Source organism: Aquarana catesbeiana, linkage group LG09, assembly GCF_042186555.1.
Source record: "Aquarana catesbeiana isolate 2022-GZ linkage group LG09, ASM4218655v1, whole genome shotgun sequence".
In the NCBI taxonomy this organism is placed as follows: Eukaryota; Metazoa; Chordata; class Amphibia; order Anura; family Ranidae; genus Aquarana; species Aquarana catesbeiana.
In genome coordinates, this window is record NC_133332.1 from 48238622 (window position 1) to 48256056 (window position 17435).

Sequence of the window (17435 nt, forward strand, 5' to 3'; positions counted from 1 at the left end):
TGTGTGCCACACTAATGCCTCATACACACATTCCGAAAATCGTACGACCGATCGTATGACCGTTCTTGCTATAGTCGCAAGTAGAAATTGAATAGCTAAATAAAGTCACGAAATTTCTCGTACGACAGACAAAAAAAATCAGGAAATGATGTCATGTGTTGTAATGTATTTGTATTGTATTTTCGGACGACAACTATACTGACTGAATGAAAATCGTACGATCTGGAATCGGTCGTGATCGGCTGTCGAAAGTAGTGTACACACAATTCGAATATCGCATGATCCTTCCTCGGACGACCGTTTTCGTACGATATTCGGATCGTGTGTACGGGCCATAAGCATGGACAACAGAAGGAGGAGAAGAGACCTTTGTCTGAGGACTTGAGAACCAAAATTTTGGAAAAATATCAACAATCTCAAGGTTACAAGTCCATCTCCAGAGATCTAGATTTGCATTGGTCCACAGTGCGCAACATTATCAAGACGTTTGCAACCCATGGCACTGTAGCTAATCTCTCTGGGCGTGGATGTAAGAGAAAAATTGATGAAAGGTTGCAACGCAGGATAGTCCGGATGGTGGATAAGCAGCCTCAAACAAGTTCCAAAGAAATTCAAGCTGTCCTGCAGGCTCAGGGAACATCAGTGTCAGCGCGAACTATCCATCGACATTTAAATGAAATGAAACGCTATGGCAGGAGACCCTGGAGGACCCCACTGCTGACACAGAGACATAAATTTCTCGTACGACAGACAAAAAAAAATCAGGAAATGATGTCATGTGTTGTAATGTATTTGTATTGTATTTTCGGACGACAACTATACTGACTGAATGAAAATTGTACGATCTGGAATCGGTCGTGATCGGCTGTCGAAAGTAGTGTACACACAATTCGAATATCGCATGATCCTTCCTCGGACGACCGTTTTCGTACGATATTCGGATCGTGTGTACGGGCCATAAGCATGGACAACAGAAGGAGGAGAAGAGACCTTTGTCTGAGGACTTGAGAACCAAAATTTTGGAAAAATATCAACAATCTCAAGGTTACAAGTCCATCTCCAGAGATCTAGATTTGCATTGGTCCACAGTGCGCAACATTATCAAGACGTTTGCAACCCATGGCACTGTAGCTAATCTCTCTGGGCGTGGATGTAAGAGAAAAATTGATGAAAGGTTGCAACGCAGGATAGTCCGGATGGTGGATAAGCAGCCTCAAACAAGTTCCAAAGAAATTCAAGCTGTCCTGCAGGCTCAGGGAACATCAGTGTCAGCGCGAACTATCCATCGACATTTAAATGAAATGAAACGCTATGGCAGGAGACCCTGGAGGACCCCACTGCTGACACAGAGACATAAAAAAGCAAGACTACAGTTTGCCAAAATGTACTTGAGTAATCCAAAATCCTTCTGGGAAAACGTCTTGTGGACAGATGAGACCAAGATAGAGCTTTTTGGTAAAGCACATCATGCTACTGTTTATTGAAAACGGAATGAGGCCTACAAAGAAAAGAACACAGTACCTACAGTGAAATATGGTGGAGGTTCAATGATGTTTTGGGGTTGTCTTGCTGCCTCTGGCACTGGGTGCCTTGAATGTGTGCAAGGCATCATGAAATCTGAGGATTACCAAAGGATTTTGGGTCGCACTGTAGAGCCCAGTGTCAGAAAGCTGGGTTTGCGTCTGAGATCTTGGGTCTTCCAGCAGGACAATGACCCCAAACATACGTCAAAAAGCACCCAGAAATGGATGGCAACAAAGCCCTGGAGAGTTCTAAAGTGGCCAGCAATGAGTCCAGATCTAAATCCCTTTGAACAGCTGTGGAGAGATCTTAAAACTGCTGTTGGGAAAAGGCGCTCTTCCAATAAGAGAGACCTGGAGCAGTTTGCAAAGGAAGAGTGGTCCAAAATTCCGGGTGAGAGGTATAAGAAGCTTATTAATGGTTATAGGTTACAGTTCAGAGTATATAGTGCAGTCATTGTAACATATATAATACAGTCAGTGTAGTATATATAACACAGTGTATTGAAGTGGTTAAGGGGAACCCGTGCCAACATTTTGAAAAAAAAAATGGCATGGGGGCCCCCCAAAATCCATACCGGACCCTTATCCAAGCATGCAACCTGCAACCCCCCAATCACCTTGTCCCCATGTTGATGGGGACAAGCGCCTCTTCCATCGGCCAGGGTTGTCGGGGTCTGCGGGCAGGGGGCTTATCGGAATCTGGAAGCCCCCTTTAACAAGGTGGCCCCCAGATCCTGGACCCCCCATACCCCTAGCCATTCAGCAAGAAAGTGTAAAAAAAAGTAAAAACAAAAAAAGTAAAAACAACAGGAAACAGGAAAGTGTCCAGCGATGTACATCCGTCATGTCAATCACGGTGCAGACGGACCGAAAAGAGAAAAAAAAAAGAGAAACTCATCTGCCTCTTTCAGAGGCGACTCGCCAAATGGGCTGTCTTCGGTTTGACAGCTCTTATATAGGCAAGGGCAGGGCCACCTGGTGATGTAACTGGGTGACCCCACCTCCTTCTGACATCATGTGACTTCATGTGATATCAGAGGGGGTGGGGTCACTTTTTTACATCACCGGGGGGCCCCGCCCTTGCCTATATAAGAGCTGCCAAACCGAAGACAGTCAGTTCGGCGTGTCGCCTCTGAAAGAGGCAGATGTGTTTTTCCTTTTTTTTTTTTTTGGTCCGTCAGCACCGTGATTGATGATGGATGTACATTGTGGGACACTTTCATTTTTTTTAATAAATAAATTGTCCAAAACTGTCTCCTGTCATTTTTACTTTTTTGACACTTTTTTGTTGAATGAGTAGGGGAACAATGTACCTTGCTACCCATTCACATGGGGGGGGGCTTGTTAAAAGGGGCTTCCAGATTCCAATAAGCAACCGCCCACAGACCCCTACAGCCAATGGCCAGGGTTGTCACGATGAGGACCTTGTCCCCATCCACATGGGGCACAAGGTACTTTGGGGAGACCCCAAAGCACCCTCCCCATGTTGAGGGTATGTGGCCTGGTACGGTTCAGGAGGTGGGGGGGGCACTCGCTCGCCCCCCCTTTCTGTCTTCCGGGCTGCATGCCCAGATAAGGGTCTAGTATGGATTTTGGGGGGGACCCCACGCCAATTTTTTTTTCATTTTGGCGTGGAGTTCCCCTTAATAGCCATGCCAAACCTGAAGTGCCTGGTATTGACTGGGGGGTGGGGGGTTCCTTGATTTTTTATCTATATTGCCAGGAGCCAGCAATACATTACAGCCGCGAGCAATTTTAAATTTAATTGTTTTCTTTAGAAATGTCATTTTGCTGCAGCACTGTTATAAACATTGCACAGATACTCTACTTTACAGGCAGACTAAGGGGACCCCCCAGACACGCTATTTAAAGGAATATTTCATTTTTATTGTTTCACTTTAACCACTTGCCGACCGCCTAACGCAGATATACTGCGGCAGAATGGCACGGGCGGGCAAAATCACGTACCTGGAACGTGATTGCCTTCCCGCCGGGCGGGGGGTCCAATCGGACCCCCCCGGTGCCCGAGGCGGTCGGCTTTGGTCTGGGAGCGATGACAGGTGAGGGGGAGACTATCCATTCGTGGCCCCCCCCTCGCGATCGCTCCCAGCCAATGAGAATCATTCCTCTGCTGCTGTATGCTAAACAGCAGCAAAGGAAATGATGTCATCTCTCCTCGGCTCGGTATTTTCCGTTCCGGCGCCGAGGAGAGAAGACTGCAATGTGAGTGCACCAACACAACACACTCAGTAGAACATGCCAGGCACACTTTACACCCCCGATCCCCCCCCCAATCACCCCTCCCCCCCGTCACACTGACACCAAGCAGTTTTTTGGGGTTTTTTCTGATCACTGCATGGTGTCAGTTTGTGACAGTTATGCCGCGTACAAACGAGCGGACTTTACGGCAGACTTTGCCCTGCGGACTTTTCAACGTACTTTACGACGGACTTTCTGAATGAACGGACTTGCCTACACACAATCCACCAAAGTCCGTCGAATTCGTACGTGATGACGTACGACCGGACTAAAACAAGGAAGTTCATAGCCAGTAGCCAATAGCTGCCCTAGCGTGGCTTTATGTCCGTCGAACTAGCATACCGACGGCGGACTTTTCGGCCGGGCTCGATTTCGACGGATTAATTTAAAACATGTTTCAAATCTAAGTCCGTCCAACTTTTGAGCAAACAAAGTCCGCTGGAGCCCACACACGATCAAATTGTCCGACCAAATCCCGTCCGCCGGGCAAAGTCTGCCGTAAAGTCCGCTCGTGTGTACGAGGCATTAGTGTGGTAGGGCAGTTAGTATTAGCCCCCTGTAGGTCTAGGGTATTCCCCTAACCCCCCCAATAAAGTTTTAACCCCTTGATCACCCCCGTCACCAGTGTCGCTAAGCGATCATTTTTCTGATCGCTGTATTAGTGTCACTGGTGACGCTAGTTAGGGAGGTAAATATTTAGGTTCGCCGTCAGCGTTTTATAGCGACAGGGACCCCCATATTCTATCTAATAAATGTTTTAACCCCTTGATTGCCCCCTAGTTAACCCTTTCACCAGTGATCACCGTATAACTGTTACGGGTGACGCTGGTTAGTTCGTTTATTTTTTATAGTGTCAGGGCACCCGCCATTTATTACCTAATAAAGGTTTAGCCCCCTGATCGCCCGGCGGTGATATGCATCGCCCCAGGCAGCGTCAGATTAGCGCCAGTACCGCTAACACCCACGCACGCAGCATACGCCTCCCTTAGTGGTATAGTATCTGAACGGATCAATATCTGATCCGATCAGATCTATACTAGCGTCCCCAGCAGTTTAGGGTTCCCAAAAACGCAGTGTTAGCAGAATCAGCCCAGATACCTGCTAGCACCTGCGTTTTGCCCCTCCGCCCGGCCCAGCCCACCCAAGTGCAGTATCGATCGATCACTGTCACTTACAAAACACTAAACGCATAACTGCAGCGTTCGCAGAGTCAGGCCTGATCCCTGCGATCGCTAACAGTTTTTTTGTTAGCGTTTTGGTGAACTGGCAAGCACCAGCCTCAAGCAGCGTCAGGTTAGCGCCAGTACTGCTAACACCCACGCACGCACCGTACACCTCCCTTAGTGGTATAGTATCTGAACGGATCAATATCTGATCCGATCAGATCTATACTAGCGTCCCCAGCAGTTTAGGGTTCCCAAAAACGCAGTGTTAGCGGGATCAGCCCAGATACCTGCTAGCACCTGCGTTTTGCCCCTCGGCCCGGCCCAGCCCAACCCACCCAAGTGCAGTATCGATCGATCATTGTCACTTACAAAACATTAAATGCATAACTGCAGCGTTCGCAGAGTCAGGCCTGATCACTGCGATCGCTAACAGTTTTTTTGGTAGCGTTTTGGTGAACTGGCAAGCACCAGCGGCCTAGTACACCCCGGTCGTAGTCAAACCAGCACTGCAGTAACACTTGATGACGTGGCGAGTCCCATAAGTGCAGTTCAAGCTGGTGAGGTGGCAAGCACAAGTAGTGTCCTGCTGCCACCAAGAAGAAGACAAACAGGGCCGTCGTGCCCATAATGCCCTTCCTGCTGCATTCGCCAATCCTAATTGGGAACCCACCACTTCTGCAGCGCCCGTACTTCCCCCATTCACATCCCCAACCAAATGCAGTCGGCTGCATGAGAGGCATTTTTATGTCCTCCCGAGTACTCCTACCCAACGAACCCCCCCAAAAAAGATGTCGTGTCTGCAACGCGGATTTAGGCGTGACACCCGCTATTATTGTCCCTCCTGTCCTGACAATCCTGGTCTTTGCATTGGTGAATGTTTTGAACGCTACCATATACTAGTTACATATTAGCGTAGGGTACAGCATTGCACAGACTAGGCACACTTTCACAGGGTCTCCCAAGATACCATCGCATTTTGAGAGACCCGAACCTGGAACCAGTTACAGTTATAAAAGTTACAGTTACATAAAAAAGTGTAAAAAAAAAAAAAAACACAAAAAAATATATAAAATAAAAAAAATAGTTGTTGTTTCATTTTTCTCTCTCTCTCTATTCTCTCTCTATTGTTCTGCTCTTTTTTACTGTATTCTATTCTGCAATGTTTTATTGTTATTATGTTTTATCATGTTTGCTTTTCCTTGTCAAAAGAAGTTTATTGAGTATACAATGTTATAAAGATACATAAAGTAAGTTTACAAGGATCTATAAAGTAAGCTCATTGTTTTACAGTAGGGTTTATATAGGTAAATATAATGAAATTTCAAATATTAAACATTGGGTTCACGTAAACCTAAATTAAAGATATATATAATTTCCTTAGTTACTTTTGTAGGTATTTAAATGATTTATACCTACTATACATATTGTTTACAAGTAGAGTGTATATAGGTCAAATAAATTCTGATAATGAGCTTTAATCGTAAGGTGGAGAAAAGGAAAGAGAAAGAAGAAAAAGGGTTGAAAGGTAGAGGTATGGTCCACAAGGTTGTCCTGCTCGTCAGTTTATTATTCTTTTTAGTTCTCTTTGAAGCCTTAGAATGGGTGTCTCTGTAAGTCATTTAATCTGTTACCATGGCAACAGGACAGAGTCATTGAAGTTTGACAGGAACTGTTGTTTTATCCAAGGATGCCAAAGTTTTTCAAATTTTGGAATTTGATTTTGATCGATGGCTACCATCTTAGCATGGGACATTGTATTATTCATTCTGTGAATTGTTTCTGCTAGTACCAATGTAGGAGATTTCCATGCCTTGGCCACTGTTTGTTTTGCAGCCGTTATTAGTTGGATCATAAGTTTGAATTGAGAGAGTGTTAACCATTCCGGTTTTAGATTAAGTAAAGCTAAATATGGATCTGGTTGTATTATTTTTTTAAATATTTTAGATGCAATCACGAAGACTTCCTTCCAGAAGGTTTGGATTACTGGGCACGTCCACCATATGTGTAAATATGTGCCTATTTCTGGGCATCCTCGAAAACAAAGAGCTGAGGTATTAGGTGAATATTTTACCACTCTAGCGGGTACAAGGTACCAGTGAGTTAGGACTTTATAATTTGTCTCCAGTGCTAAGATGTTGGGTGAAGATGACTTAGATGTGAGCCATATGTTAGACCAGTCCGTGTCTTCTAAAGTTCGTCCCAGGTCCTCCTCCCACCTCTGAACGTAAGAGGGTCTATTAAGATTTGCTACTCCATATAATTGATTATAAAGTGATGAAATTGTACCTTTAGCAAATGGATCTTTTGTACAGATTGATTCAAAAATGGATAATTGGGATAATGGTGTATCCCCCTTTAGGAATGGTGTATAGAAATTTTTGATTTGGAGATATCTAAATATCTCAGAGTTTGGTAGATCATATTTTTCTCTAAGCGATGGGAATGAAAGGAATGATTTAGATGCTATGAAGTCATTTAGTGTCTGAATGCCTGATGTTGTCCAAGCCTTAAAAGAATTTGGGTAGATCCATGCCGGATAAAAGGCCGGATTTCTGATAAAAGAAAGGAGAGGATTGTGTGGAGATTGTAACTGATATTTGGTTTTTAGTTTATCCCAGAGAGATAAGAAGTGTTTAGTTATGGGATTATGAATTTTAAAGCAGTCTTTAGGATCAAGCCATAATAAATTTGATATTAATAGAGGGTCATTTTCTGAAGCCTCTATAAATACCCATAATGGGATTTCCTGTTTTGCATGGTATTTGGACAGACTGGCCAAATGTGCTGCTCTGTAGTAGTTAGTAAAATTAGGGTATCCCAGGCCTCCTTTATTTTTGGGAAGATGTAGTGTGTGTATAGGTATACGTGGTTTAGAAGAGCCCCATATAAACGAAGTTGCTCTTTTTTGTACTATTCTCAAAAAATAGGAAGGAATTGGAATAGGGAGGACTCTGAATAGATAAAGCAATTTGGGTAGAATAGTCATTTTGATTGCATTAATCTTCCCTATCCAGGATAAAGGAAGTTGCGACCATTGTTTTATTAGATTTGTGATCTGTCTTAATACAGGAGGATAATTGGTTGAGAATAAGTCAGAATGATATGCTGTTAAATGAATTCCAAGATATGGGATTGATTTTTCTGCCCATGTGAATGGGAGTGCAGCCCTAGCCGGGATCAATTCCATGTTTGTGAGTGAAATATTAAGCGCTAGGCATTTCTTAGGATTAATCATAAGGCCGGATAGGGCTGCAAATCCATCAAGAGCTGGTATTAAGTTAGGACCAGAGACCTGTGGTGATGATAGAAAAAGTAATATATCGTCTGCAAATATACATAATTGTGTGTAATACCTCCTACTTCAATGCCAGTTATAGTTTGGTTTGTTCTGATGTATTGGGCCATGGGTTCGAGTATAAGGGCAAATAATAAGGGAGATAATGGGCAACCCTGTCGGGTACCTCTTTCGATATTAAAGGCTTCAGATTTGTATCCAGCATATTTTATATAGGCTTTGGGTTTATTATATAATGCTTTGATCCATGTTAAAAAGTGGGGTCCAAAACCCCATTTTTGTAATGAATATTGCATATATTGCCAGGATACTGTGTCAAATGCCCTCTTAATATCGAGAGATAGAAAACATAAAGGGATTTTCCGTTTTTTAGCAATATGTGCCAATAACACTGCCCTGCGTATATTATCGCCTGCCTGTCTATTTGGCATGAAGCCTACTTGATCTCTATGTATTAATTTTCCTATAATGCTATTGAGGCGTTTTGCTATTATTTTTGCTAATAATTTAATATCGAGGTTTAACAGAGAGATAGGCCGATAAGTCACACAGGAAGTATCATCAGAAAGGGGTTTTGGGATCATACAAACAATTGCCATTAGTGTTTCTTGCTGAAAAGAATGTCCATCTAGAAGTTTGTTAAAAGTTTCAGTGAGAATGGGAGAGAGTATTTCTGAGAATGTTTTATAGTATAAAGCCGAGTAGCCGTCTGGGCCTGGTCTTTTGTTAAGTTTTAGGTCTTTTATGGCGTTAGCAACTTCATCTATAGTTATAGGCTCATCCAAACTGCTTTTTTGATTCTGAGATAACTCAGGTAAGGTTATTTTTGAGAAGAAGGATTCAGCCTCTGTAGGATTAAATTCATTGTTTGTCTTGTATAAAGTTGCGAGATGTGAGTGAAATTTATGGACTATTTTAACTGGATTACAAGGTTGGTTTGAAAGATTTGTTAGTTGAATTTAATGCCCGAGCCAAACATGTACCTGGTTTGTTTGTATTCATGTAGAAGTTGTGTTTGGAGCGTTTGAGGGATTTATCAACTGACTCAGTGAGAAATAGATCGTATTCCAATCTAGATTTTTCCAGATGAGATTTTGTACTCTGAGATGGATTATCTTGAAATGATATGTAGGCTGCATTAAAATTGAGTTCTAGTTTTTTTGCTAGATTTTTGCGTTCCCGTTTAAATAGTGCCATTTGTCTTTGTATTGTACCACGCAAGACAGGCTTATGAGCTTCCCACAGTGTTATTGGGGAGATGTCTGTTGTATTATTAATTGATATGTATTCCTTTAAAGCTTGTTCAATGGCCATCTGATGTAGTGGGTGTTTGAGCATTATGTCCGGTAAGTACCACGTTGGGTCATGCGCTTTTGGTATGGCTGAGGCTATAGTAGTGTATACTGCATTATGGTCAGACCACGGAATCGGAATTATATCTGATGCAATAATTTCTGGTATCATTCCTATTGTTAGAAAAATATGATCTATTCTGGTGAAGGTTTGATGAGGGTGCGAGAAATAAGTGAATTTCTTTTTCATTGGGTTACTTTCTCTCCACGAATCTACCAGATTGTATTTGGAAAGAAGTTGAGAAAAAGGTAATCTAGAGGTTATTTTGGATGGTGTAAAAGGTGATTTATCTAGAAATGGGAGGAGGACCTGGTTCGAATCCCCACACATTATCACTGTTCCTATTTTGTGTGTATTAATCACTTGTAATATATGTGAGAGGAATGGTGTAGGTTGTTTGTTAGGAGCGTAGTAGGAAATCACCGTGATTGCTGTATCCATTATATAACCCATGAGTATCAGGTATCTACCTTCTGGGTCTTTAATTTCTGATGATAAGGTGAATGGTGTGGATCGGTGAAATGCAATTAGAGTTCCCCTTTGCTTGGTACAGGCAGAAGCCGTGTAAATTTGTTGATAAAAAGGAGAAATATATTTTGGAGTAGAATCTTTGGTGAAGTGTGTTTCTTGGAGGCATACTATGTGAGCCTTCTTGTTATGGAAAGTACGGAAGGCTTTGGTCCTTTTTTGAGGGACATTTATTCCCTGAACATTCAGGGAAAGTATATTTAGTGGTGCCATGGCAATAGATCAAATAGTTTTGACTTACTTTTTGTTATGCAGAGCTGACTGCGCAGATCAACCTGTGTGGACTGAAGAGATGAATAGATAGAAAAGAAACCAGTGAATTCTGGAGTAAAGAGTAAACAAAAAACATATGAGATTAGATGATACATTGTATAAATTATTTTTTGCAAGTAATCACAATTTACCCGTGAAAGAGAATAAATATCTCTCTCAGGGGAATAAGTGCCTTCGTCACACTCCCACATAATATGGTTGGGAGAATGAGGAGGGCTAATGGGGGTACACGGATCTTCCGCTTACAGGAGAGAAGTGCTATGTCAAAAGACATCAAAATGATGTTTCATTAATTGGAGTGCAGAATATAGTTTTTGTTGAAATTATTTATTCCAGGGTGGTTGTATATGGTTAGTCTTGCCCTAGGCTAAATAATTCAGTTAGAAAGGTACTGTTAATAACTTTGGTATTGATGAAGATAGTTTGAATTATTTTATTCATATGCATCTGTTTAGATATGTTAACTCATAAAATTGAGGTTGTATTGCTTCAGATTAGAATAAACAAAAACATAATTCTAGGAACTAGTTAGGTAATAATATTTTTGTTTTAAGAAAAGAAAGAAAAAGCTTCCATTACTTCTGGATTATTGAACATATTTGTCCTAAAAAGTAATAAATCTATTGTTATTACCTGATAATATATAACTGAACAAGAATTTCCTTATTTCACTTATATATTCTAAGGCTATATGAATCAGAAGTAATAAGAAATATAACTGGAATGTAACATGATCCCACACAGTGTGTGACTATCAGAATGCAGTTACATTCAGTTATAAATATAGGTTTTTTATAGAGAACCATCTCTTAGTATAATAAATGAAGAGATATCAGGAATTAGGGTGTCAGTCCATTGAATCATCTTGGTCCATGGATGATGTGGCATAACGGCCTCTTTTGTGAGAATGATGATTCCCATTTTGTTCTGAAATTTTCTGGGTGCTGCCTGAAGGTGAAGATGATGCCATTCTTCTGCGTGTGGGAGTGTTGCTGCTTGTGGGTTCTGTCAGATTTCATTTTAAAAGGGTTTGTTGTAGTTCATCTGCTGATCTGCTTCTGTAAATTGTACCTTGGTAGTTAAATCTGACTGAAAAGGGGAAGCCCTATTGATACATAATGTTGTGGCGTTGCAGTTCCATTAGTTGGGGTTTCATGGATCGTCTTTTAGTAATAGTAAGTTGGGATAGGTCAGCAAAAAATTGATAATTGTGTCCTTGAAAATTAAGTTCCTTTTTTTCTCTTGCAGCAATTAGTATTTGTTCTTTCGTTCTGTAATAATGAAATTTTGTGATTATATCACGTGGGGGTCCATCTTTCTTTTTGGCTGTGAGGGCTCTGTGTACTCTGTCCAGTTCTAAACGTTCAATAGGGATATCTGGCTTTAGTTCTTGTAATAGAGCAGTAATAGTAGATTGCAGGTCTGTCACAGTTTCAGGTATTCCCCTTATGCGCAAGTTTGAACGTCTGGCTCTATTTTCGTAATCTTCAAGCTTAGTTTGAAGTATTAAATTCTCTTTTTTTAATTGTTCCAATTCTGTTATATTTTCTTGGGTTGTAATTTCAATTTCATCCATTTTTATTTCTAAGGCTGCGGTGCGGTTTCCCAGCTCTCTTATTTCTTTGGTTAGGCTTTTTGTTATTTGGTCTGAGGTTTGTTTTAAAGCCTTATGAAGCATCTTTTCAAATTGTAATAATATTACTGGGGATACTGAGGAGGCTTGTGGAGAAGTTTGTGAGAGGATTTGTTCTGTATCTGACTCAAATGGAGAGTCTTGCTGTGACATTTTCTGTCTGTGAGAGCGCCCTGATGCTGTATCTTGTGAGGTGACTGGAGCTGCTTCAGCTGCAGTGAGTGCCTGTGAGCTCTTTGTGAGGTGATTTTTATTTCTGCCACGGTTTCCTCCCAGTACCATATTTCCTGCCCAAACTTTCACAGTTTGTTCCCTGGGGCAAAAAGGTTCAAATGGATACCTTTTGAGCCTGCAGGCTCCGCTTTGTCCTTCTCTTCTCTCCTCAGCGGTGTGGAGCTCTAACAATGCATGTCTGCTCCTCTAGGCTCCGCCTCCTGCCCCCATCATGTTTGCTTTTCAGGTATGCAATTTTTTATACTTTACCGTTTACTGTGTTTTATTGTTAACCATTTTTTGTCTTCAGGTACGCAATTCACTACTTTGAGTGGTCATACCATGATGCCTGCAAGTTTAGGTATCATCTTTTTATCATTCTTTTCAGCCAGTGGTCGGCTTTCATGTAAAAGCAATCCTAGCTGCTAATTAGCCTCTAGACTGCTTTTACAAGCAGTGGGAGGGAATGCCCCCCCCACCGTCTTCCATGTTTTTCTCTGGCTCTCCTGTCTCAACAGGGAACCTGAGAATGCAGCCGGTGATTCAGCCAGCTGACCATAGAGCTGATCAGAGACCAGAGTGGCTCCAAACATCTCTATGGCCTAAGAAACCGGAAGCTACGAGCATTTCATGACTTAGATTTCGCCAGATGTAAACAGCGCCATTGGGAAATTGGGAAAGCATTTTATCACACCGATCTTGGTGTGGTCAGATGCTTTGAGGGCAGAGGAGAGATCTAGGGTCTAATAGACCCCAATTTTTTCAAAAAAGAGTACCTGTCACTACCTATTGCTATCATAGGGGATATTTACATTCCCTGGGACAATAAAAATGATTTAAAAAAAAAATGAAAGGAACAGTTTAAAAATAAGATAAAAAAGCAAAAAATAATAAAGAAAAAAAAAAACAAAAAACACCCTTGTCCCCCCCCCCCACTCTCGCGCTAAGGCGAACGCAAGCGTCGGTCTGGCGTCAAATGTAAACAGCAATTGCACCATGCATGTGAGGTATCACCGCGAAGGTCAGATCGAGGGCAGTAATTTTAGCAGTAGACCTCCTCTGTAAATTTAAAGTAGTAACCTGTAAAGGCTTTTAAAAATGTATTTATTTTGTTGCCACTGCACGTTTGTGCGCAATTTTAAAGCATGTCATGTGTGGTATCCATGTACTCGGCCTAAGATCATCATTTTTATTCCATCAAACATTTGGGCAATATAGTGTGTTTTAGTGCATTAAAATTTTAAAAAGTGTGTTTTTTCCCCAAAAAATGCGTTTAAAAAATCGCTGCGCAAATACTCTGTGAAAAAAAAAAAAAATGAAACACCCACCATTTTAATCTGTAGGGCATTTGCTTTAAAAAATATATATAATGTTTGGGGGTTCAAAGTAATTTTCTTGCAAAAAAAAAAAATGTATTCATGTAAACAAAAAGTGTCAGAAAGGGCTTTGTCTTCAAGTGGTTAGAAGAGTGGGTGATGTGTGACATAAGCTTCTAAATGTTGTGCATACAATGCCAGGACAGTTCAAAACCCCCCCAAATGACCCCATTTTGGAAAGTAGACACCCCAAGCTATTTGCTGAGAGGCATGTCGAGTCCATGGAATATTTTATATTGTGACACAAGTTGCGGGAGAAAGACAAATTTTTTTTTTTTTTTTTGCACAAAGTTGTCACTAAATGATATATTGCTCAAACATGCCATGGGAATATGTGAAATTACACCCCAAAATACATTCTGCTGCTTCTCCTGAGTACGGGGATACCACATGTGTGAGACTTTTTGGGAGCCTAGCCGCGCACGGGACCCTGAAAACCAAGCACTGCCTTCAGGCTTTCTAAGGGCGTAAATTTTTGATTTCACTCTTCACTGCCTATCACAGTTTCGGAGGCCATGGAATGCCCAGGTGGCACAAACCCCCCCCCCCCAAATGAAAGTAGACACCCCAAGCTATTTGCTGAGAGGTATAGTGAGTATTTTGCAGACCTCACTTTTTGTCACAAAGTTTTGAAAATTGAAAAAAAAAAAATTTTTTTCTTGTCTGTCTTCATTATCAAAAACAAATGAGAGCTGCAAAATACTCACCATGCCTCTCAGCAAATAGCTTAGGGTGTCTACTTTCCAAAATGGGGTCATTTGGGGGGTTTTGTGCCACCTGGGCATTCCATGGCCTCCAAAACTGTGATAGGCAGTGAAGAGTGAAATCAAAAATTTACACCCTTAGAAATCCTGAAGGCGGTGCTTGGTTTTCGGGGCCCCGTACGCGGTTAGGCTCCCAAAAAGTCCCACACATGTGGTATCCCCGTACTCAGGAGAAGCAGCTAAATGTATTTTGGGGTGCAATTCCACATATGCCCATGGCTTGTGTGAGCAATATATCATTTAGTGACAACTTTGTGCAAAAAAAAAAAAAAAATGTGTCACTTTCCCGCAACTTGTGTCAAAATATAAAATATTCCATTGACTCAACATGCCTCTCAGCAAATAGCTTGGGGTGTCTACTTTCCAAAATGGGGTCATTTGGGGGGGTTTGTGCCATCTGGGCATTTTATGGCCTTCAAAACTGTGATAGGTAGGGAGGAGTGAAATCAAAAATTTACGCCCTTAGAAATCCTGAAGGCGGTGATTGGTTTTCGGGGCCCCGTACGTGGCTAGGCTCCCAAAAAGTCCCACACATGTGGTATCCCCGTACTCAGGAGAAGCAGCTGAATGTATTTTGGGGTGCAATTCCACATATGCCCATGGCCTGTGTGAGCAATATATCATTTAGTGACAACTTTTTGTAATTTTTTTGTTGTTGTCATTATTCAATCACTTGGGACAAAAAAAAATAATATTCAATGGGCTCAACATGCCTCTTAGCAATTTCCTTGGGGTGTCTACTTTCCAAAATGGGGCCATTTGGGGGGGTTTTGTACTGCCCTGCCATTTTAGCACCTCAAGAAATGACATAGGCAGTCATAAACTAAAAGCTGTGTAAATTACAGAAAATGTACCCTAGTTTGTAGACGCTATAACTTTTGCGCAAATCAATAAATATACGCTTATTGACATTTTTTTTTACCAAAGACATGTGGCCGAATACATTTTGGCCTAAATGTATGACTAAAATTGAGTTTATTGGATTTTTTTTTATAACAAAAAGTAGAAAATGTCATTTTTTTTCAAAATTTTCGGTCTTTTTCCGTTTATAGTGCAAAAAATAAAAACCACAGAGGTGATCAAATAACATCAAAAGAAAGCTCTATTTGTGGGAAGAAAAGGATGCAAATTTCGTTAGGTTACAGCATTGCATGACCGTGCAATTAGCAGTTAAAGCGACGCAGTGCCAAATTGTAAAAAGTGCTCTGGTCAGGAAGGGGGTAAATCCTTCCGGGGCTGAAGTGGTTAAGCATTATTAAAATCACTGCTCCCCATTTTTATGACAAAAACTTGCATATAAGCCTTTAAAATTAGCACTTTTGATTTTTCATGTTCGTGTCCCATTGACTTTAATAGGGTTTGCATGTTCGCACAAATTTTTTTATCTGTTCGCATGTTCTGTGGAATATGGACCATCCCTAATTTTAACCACCACAAAAGTACCATGAGCTAAATTCAAATCTACCTAACTCTTTAAGTGGGAATCAAGTTTAGTTTTACGTACCATAGGGATGGGTTATAACCCCTGTTTTTATTGCTGTAAAGTGATCCTTTGTGACATTATGGTGCCAATTTTTCAATACACCACATACATTTTTTTACACCACATCCAATTCGCATGACATTTTAAAATATGTTCATTTGAATGAGGCTGGGTCACATATGTGCGTTGCATTCGCACTCCACATTGCCCAAAATAGTGTGCGTTTTTGGGCATTGCGGTGCAAATTGCAAGCACATTATCTCCTATGGGAACGCATCTGATTTGCAGATGCATTCCGTTGTGAACACGATAAAATACTGACCTGATCCTGATGTAAACCTGACCTGATACTGATACAATCCTGACCTGATCCTGAATAAAAACTGACGAGAAACGCTGAACAACTGATTTTTCTCTTCGCAGGGAAACCTGAGCTTCAATTCGCACCGCACATGTGTGAACCAGGCCTAAAGGTCCCTCTGTAGACCCAAGTGATGGGCAAGTTTGTCAGCTATTAGGCAGTGTCCACATTACCAGGAGAGGTTGTGTGCACTGCAAAAAGGACTTTTTCTCACTGCAGATGAGAATAATAAAAAAAAAAATCAGATTATCACATTACTGCCGTTACAGGCATGTATTTGGGATCTTCAGTTTAGTTTTTTTTATTATTTTATTTATTTGCATCACTGATGCAAAAGGTACTAAAGCCCAAAGGACCAGCATTACAGCCAACATTTAGCTACTGGGATAGTGTAAGTAAACAGCACACTCACCATGGTCTCTGCAAGACACGGCCTTGTCCCGTAACTTTAAAGCCCAGGATGTTCCACTTGTGCAGGGAAGACAGAGCGGCCTGTAAGGAAATAACACCGTAACAAGTTACTTGTTCAGAGAAAAACATATTTTTTGCACCTTGAAAGTACTTGCACTTAAAATAGATTGTGTGAGTTTGGTAGATTTTGTTAATTAGGTGGACTATGGGCAAAATAAAAAAAGTCCTATATGATGAACACTGCCAGTAGCGATGACATAGCAGTTTTTGTTTTTCTTGGGTCCCTCCTGTAGTTGTGTTGCCTATTGATCCTGCTAGCAGATCTGTTATGTTTCACCTTCGTCCAACAGGATAATAATGCTTTTTCTTCTGCAGGTAAATGACTGGAGATGTGTTGTCACCCATAACCTTTTTTCTACCAAGATATGTATATGAATATCCTGGTATTCAAGGGGTTAAAGCAAGCTCAGGTATTGATTTTTACCACCAGTGAATGGCTGTCAGGTAAAAGAACCCTATATAGCTATTACAGGTCTCTGACACCTAGACCTAGACACCTACCACCACTAACCATCTCCCCCCCCCAATGGTGGTTCCAGGGCTCTCCCTTTCCCTCAACTCCCACTGACCAGCAGGATAGGTATACAAGCATGTTACTCTGGTGGATGATGGGAGCTCATCCGAGGTGCCGCATCGAAGTACTAACTGGTAGTTATCAGAGCTCATGATGGTGGAGATGGGTTTTGCTGCGCGTTAGCACAAGGTTGCGGTCCTTAGGATCACCCCACCAGGAGTTG

At 41.5% G+C, this 17435-nt stretch overlaps 1 protein-coding gene across 1 annotated transcript in view; it reads right to left on the minus strand.

The window, feature by feature from the left end:
- Positions 1–17435, minus strand: part of LOC141107597 (complement factor B-like) — a 126732-nt gene that overhangs the window by 14059 nt on the left and 95238 nt on the right. The window contains exon 14 of the mRNA XM_073598447.1: positions 16640–16719. Within this exon, the coding sequence (XP_073454548.1) occupies positions 16640–16719 (80 nt within the window). The remainder of the gene's footprint in view (positions 1–16639; positions 16720–17435) is intronic.